At 50.6% G+C, this 5844-nt stretch overlaps 1 protein-coding gene across 1 annotated transcript; it reads left to right on the top strand.

Moving 5' to 3' along the window:
- Window positions 1-230: 230 nt before the first annotated feature.
- Window positions 231-1035, top strand: LOC124647462. Its single transcript, XM_047187405.1, has 3 exons — window positions 231-595; window positions 684-925; window positions 1018-1035. The coding sequence occupies exons 1-3, from the start codon at window positions 433-435 to the stop codon at window positions 1033-1035; spliced, it is 423 nt and encodes a 140-aa protein (XP_047043361.1). The 5' UTR covers window positions 231-432.
- The last annotated feature ends 4809 nt before the right edge of the window (window positions 1036-5844 follow it).

Below are 5844 nucleotides of genomic sequence, written 5' to 3'. Positions count from 1 at the left end.
CTGGCCCTCTCCTTTCTATCTCAAGCCCAGCACCGGAGCCCACCTGGGCCTCTTTCTCCTTTCTCTCCACCAACGACCGGCCAGCCCACCTTGCCTCTTCTGGCCCGTACCCCTTCGAGCTCCCTTCTTTTCTTTCTCGTGCGTCCTCGTCACCATGGATAGAGACGGGAGCACGGCATGTGCATGAGCTCCACCGTGGTCCTCACCCGCTCCCCACCTGCTCCCTCCTCCCTTTTTAATCCCCATCCCAGCACAGCATCAAACCCTAGCATCCTCCCTCTAGCCGCCGCCACTACCTCCTCTTCTCCCCACCGTTTTCCTCTCCTCTCTGTAAGCAAACGAAGGAGAAAAACAACCCCCACAGCACCTCCTCCTCCTCGCCATAGCGCCGCCGCCACGGACGCTCCCTCGCCGAGCCGAAGGTACCGAAAGATGCGTCTCGTCGTCCTCGTCATCTCCGTCCAAGGAATCGAACCGAAACGTCTCCAATCGCCCGCAAAATCGCCGATTCCGTCGTCTTGCTGCCGGCTTCTTCTTCAAAATCCGGCGCCGTTCGACCTCCCCTATCCCGTCCGAGCTCACGAACGCGTTCCAGGTGAGATTCCGCATCTCCTGAACCTCTTCTCCGTCTTTCTACCCCTCTCATTTGATCTGCCCACGTTGACCACCTCGCTCCGCCGCAGATGCATGGTCGCCGGCGGTACTCCGGCGAGCTTCCGGCGCCAACAGCACCACGTCCTGGTTCCCTGCAACAAGGCGCATCCCCGACGTCATCTCGCCCGTCCCAGTTCGGCCGTTCCCGTCGTTCCCTTGCTCGACATGGTCCTCCTCTGCCATGGATGTTTATGTCCCAGATCTCCGTCCTGGATGCTTTCAAAAGTTAACGTGTCCTCTGCTTGACACGACCCAAGCCAGCAGCCCAGTGGTAACATCTCTAATCCTTCCTCCGTGAGATCCTGAGATCAAATCCTACACAGGCGATTAAATCCGCCCCTTTTTGTTCTGTGTTGTTTTCAGATGGGCCTCAGCCCATAGCCCCGCACCAGCCCGTCGCCAACGCGCGGCAGGCAGCTTCCCGCCGCCTAATCGGTACAGATCCGGGCCATGCCAGCCCACCCCAGCCTGTTTTCGATTATTTTTACAAATCTTGCAAAATTCATATCTTTCAAACCGTAACTCGAAATAAAATGTTTTATATATGAACTTTGATCAGAAAAACATAAGGAATATGCCATCCATGCTTGCTGTTGCCTCATGCATCATATAAATTCGTGATAGTTTGCATTATCACCTAATATGGAACATATGGAATATGTGGGATATTATATAAATGTTGTCCCGGTTCCATTTAACTTTGATATAGCTCACCCCTGCCATTTTTGCTATGCTAATCCACCCATAAATTTTACGGTAGAAAATGCAACTTCAACCCTAATTGTTTGCCCGGTTCAGATCCCGCTTAATGTGGATAAGATGCATTGCACCATCTCCGCCATGTCATGCATATCATCTTGAGCATGCCTGAATTCTTCTCCGTAGTTGTAAGAATTGCACACGGTCTTTGTTGTAGCATTTGCTTCTTCCCGGATAGGATCACGAAGTGGTGTTGTGAGATACGACGAGTTCTCCGACAAGTTCTTCTGTAGCTTTTCACAGGCGAGCCCTCTCCCTTCACCTATTTTACTCTCTCCCTCGCATTGCTATCCTTATGTTGCGATTCTTTATCGAGTCACGTGTCCTATTCCACTTGTTTACCATAATACTCCTATATGTATCATTCCTTATCCATAGCCGTTGCTTGATGTTTGAGCCTTGCGAGTCGTAGGCGTGTTTAGGCTCTATTGTTTATCTCGATATGTTATCGGGATATGTTGGGTTGTTGGGAGGTTATTACATGCTATATCAGTTGTTGGAGATACACATGGTTTACTTTGTTGTTAATAACTAAAATTGTAAGCAGAGGCATCTGTGAGCCCCTTTGCGAAAGCATCGGAACTTTGACTTGCTAATGTCCCGTAGGACCCGAGTTCTTGTTATCTGTTCCGAGATCGAGCGCTCTACCCGTACGTGGGGAGTGGGACCCCCATCACCCACTACCTTTCCTCGAGTCCGTTTATTGGGAGCCACAACCTTGGTTTTATTTGCCCATATGCACGATGCACGATTTACTTCTGTTGCCTTCGGGTGTTTATTTCATGCATCGTACTCATAACGCGGGACTCCTTATCCTTGGCCGGTCGTTAGTGCCCGCCTTGGAAGCCGTCGCAAACCTCTGGGTCCGTATCGGAGTACGGCCGAACTTCGTCACGGGTAGCTTAGTTGGGTGGCTCCCATTAAACTTTCTCTTGCATTGGGAACGGTCTTGATGTGAGACTCCACCTGTAGTAAGTGGGTTCGAGCATGCGTATGGTTACATTTGGGCAACCCCTGCAGGGTGTACATCTTATCGATAAGCCGTGTCCGCGGTTATGGACGACTTGGAATTGTATAGCTTGATCATAGAACAACTTACACCTTATATCCTGTTGTTAATAATTTGCTAATAAAACTCTTTCAAAAGTGTGTGTGCCTTTGCAATACCTCTTGGCGAAGGGGATCGCATTGGTTGGGTTATGTTTGTGTAGTATTTATCTGTTACCTTGTGCGCTCTCTTATCTTCTCCGAGTAGACGGATGTTGTAGCGTGTCTCTATTGGATAGTAGCTTTGCTTTGCCGCTAAACTCCACATATAGCCGGGTGAAGTTTATACCGCCCACCGGCGAGCATAGGCTGGTCTTGTCTCGCAAGTACGTGCCAATGGTACTTACCCTCGCCTTCCTTTCTTTTTGTCTCCTCCCCTTTTGTCGCGCAACCGATGGCCAGACTTTGACGGGTACGAGATGACGACGTTAGCAAGGTTACCCTTACGGCTTGGCACGGGCAGGGGTTATGGACGCCACTGGTTATCTTCAGGACTCTTAGTCCAATTTGTATCTTGTCCGTACTCGGACGTATTTGATCTTCTGTATGATTCGGATCTTTGTATTGTATATTTGTATCTTGACTCGTTGGAGTCGTTGTTAATATATATGTTTCTTGTGGGCTCTGTTGTAATCCTGTTGTAATGTTACCGCTCGTGTTAATTCCTCTGGCATCACGTGTGTGATTCGTCGCGCACGTCGTGTCGGAGGGCGTCTCTGAATTGATACCGTGCGGATTTCGGCGGGTTCGCTGGGATCCTCATGGTACCGGTTCCGGGGCGTCACAAGTTGGTATCAGAGCTCAGGTTAACGGTACCCCACTAGTCCAGCCTGTAGGTTAGCCTTGCCAACGGACGTGTCGTGTCTAGTGTCAAAACTATTTTCTAAAATTCGTTGGATAGATCTGATTAGCTCTGATTTTTCTCCTTACCTCTATTCTTTCTCATCTCACCTTTGCGAGCTTTGAGTCTTCTCTCTTATCTGAGTTATCTGAGGCTTAGTTTTCAACGTGGGTTGGACGATCTTGCCCCTCACCTTTTAGGTTCAATCTTCGGAGGATCCGACAGAAGCGCATCATCAACAGCGGAACAACGACTTCTTGTTAGTGGTGTCGCCCGATCAGCATGGAGCAAGAATTCTTGTTAGTGGTGTCGAGAAGATCAACACTTCGCCACAAGAAGGTCCCACGTCCAGGTCGGGTGAAGATCAACGATGCGCCAGAAGATTCGATAGTTCACCTCTCTTCCCGGTACCTTGAGGTGGGATCTCGGGGCGCGATCCCTTGTTAGTGGTGTCGATTGTAACGGCCCCGGGTAGCAACCCTAATAGATTTGTTTGCCCTTTTTGTTTTATGCATCATCATGTCATCATGCATCATATCATCCATGGTTTTTACAAAATAAAAATTATTTTGAAACCCTAAATATTTTGTTTTTCCTCTCACATGGTTTTTATAATAAACCTTCTCTTCTCTATTCATTTAACAAAACCTAACTCAAAACTATTTTATCTTGCTATAAATCTTTGTATCTTATTTTATCCTTTTATCCACCTCTCGTTTTCAAATTCAATACATTTTGAATGGGTTCAAAAATCAATTTGCAAAAACAGGTTTTCTAAAATAAAACAAAAGAGAAAGATTTCTGAAATAAAACCTAACCATCCCGGACCATCCCTCTCCCTCCGGCCCTCTCCTTTCTATCTCAAGCCCGAGCACCGGAGCCCACCTGGGCCTCTTTCTCCTTTCTCTCCACCAACGACCGGCCCAGCCCACCTTGCCTCTTCTGGCCCGTACCCCTTCGAGCTCCCTTCTTTTCTTTCTCGTGTGTCCTCGTCACCATGGATAGAGCAAGGAAAAAAATAGCGCGCTATAACAAAATAGCGTGAGTCTAAAAATACGCTATTAGCATGCTATAGCGTGCTATTAACGCGAATAGCGCGCTATAGCGCCGAAATAGCGTAGCGTCGGCTCTGCAGATATGCTATAGCGTGCTATTAGCGTTAGCATAGCGCGCTATTTTTTTCCATGGGATAGAGACGGGAGCACGGCATGTGCGTGAGCTCCACCGTGGTCCTCACCCGCTCCCCACCTGCTCCCTCCTCCCTTTTTAATCCCCATCCCAGCACAGCATCAAACCCTAGCATCCTCCCTCTAGCCGCCGCCACTACCTCCTTTTCTCCCCATCGTTTTCCTCACCTCTATGTAAGCAAACGAATGAGAAAAACGTCCCCCACAGCACCTCCTCCTCCTTGCCATGGCGCCGCCGCCACGGACGCTCCTCGCCGAGCCGAAGGTACCGAAAGATGCGTCTCGTCGTCCTCGTCATCTCCGTCCAAGGAATCGAACCGAAACGTCTCCAATCGCCCGCAAAATCGCCGATTCCGTCGTCTTGCTGCTAGGCTTCTTCTTCAAAATCCGGCGCCGTTCGACCTCCCCTATCCCGTCCGGAGCTCACGAACGCGTTCCGGGTGAGATTCCGCATCTCCCGAACCTCTTCTCCGTCTTTCTACCCCTCTCATTTGATCTGCCCACGTTGACCACCTCGCTCCGCCGCGGATGCATGGTCGCCGGCGGTACTCCGGCGAGCTTCGGCGCCAACGGCACCACGTCTCGGTTCCCTGCAACAATGCGCATCCCCGACGTCATCTCGCCCGTCCCGGTTCGGCCGTTCCCGTCGTTCCCTTGCTCGACATGGTCCTCCTCTGCCATGGATGTTTATGTCCCGGATCTCCGTCCTGGATGCTTTCAAAAGTTAACGTGTCCTCTCCTTGACACGACCCAAGCCAGCAGCCCGGTGGTAACATCTCTAATCCTTCCTCCGTGAGATCCCGAGATCAAATCCTACACGAGCGATTAAATCCGCCCCTTTTTGTTCTGTGTTGTTTTCGGATGGGCCTCGACCCATAGCCCCGCACCAGCCCGTCGCCAACGCGCGGCAGGCAGCTTCCCGCCGCCTAATCGGTACAGATCCGGGCCATGCCAGCCCACCCCAGCCTGTTTTCGATTATTTTTACAAATCTTGCAAAATTCGACTTTGCTACCCGGCGGCGCCGCACAAAGCTAGATTCGTGCGGCGGCTGCCAGCCTGTGGACCCGCGCACGTCGACCCGTCCTTGACCAGCACGCGTGGTCCCGCGCATCTTGTCGTTTAGCGCAGCACGTGCTCTTCCCGCCCAAAAACTGTCCACGTCGTCCAAAAATACGGCCCAGTAACGAAAAAAGCCCACGTAACAGGATTGGGCCAAAAATATCTCTGCCCCGAGTGGAGACCACCTAGTAAACTACAGGACAAAAAGCTCACGTGCCATGCCACCCTTTTAACAGCTGACCTTCTTCTTCCTCAAGACAGCAAAACAGATCTCGATCGAAACCCATCTTTTGCAG

The sequence above is a fragment of the Lolium rigidum genome, chromosome 4 (genome assembly GCF_022539505.1).
Source record: "Lolium rigidum isolate FL_2022 chromosome 4, APGP_CSIRO_Lrig_0.1, whole genome shotgun sequence".
Taxonomy (NCBI): Eukaryota; Viridiplantae; Streptophyta; class Magnoliopsida; order Poales; family Poaceae; genus Lolium; species Lolium rigidum.
Note: the sequence above shows the minus strand (reverse complement) of the source record. Positions and strands in the feature narration are given on the sequence as shown.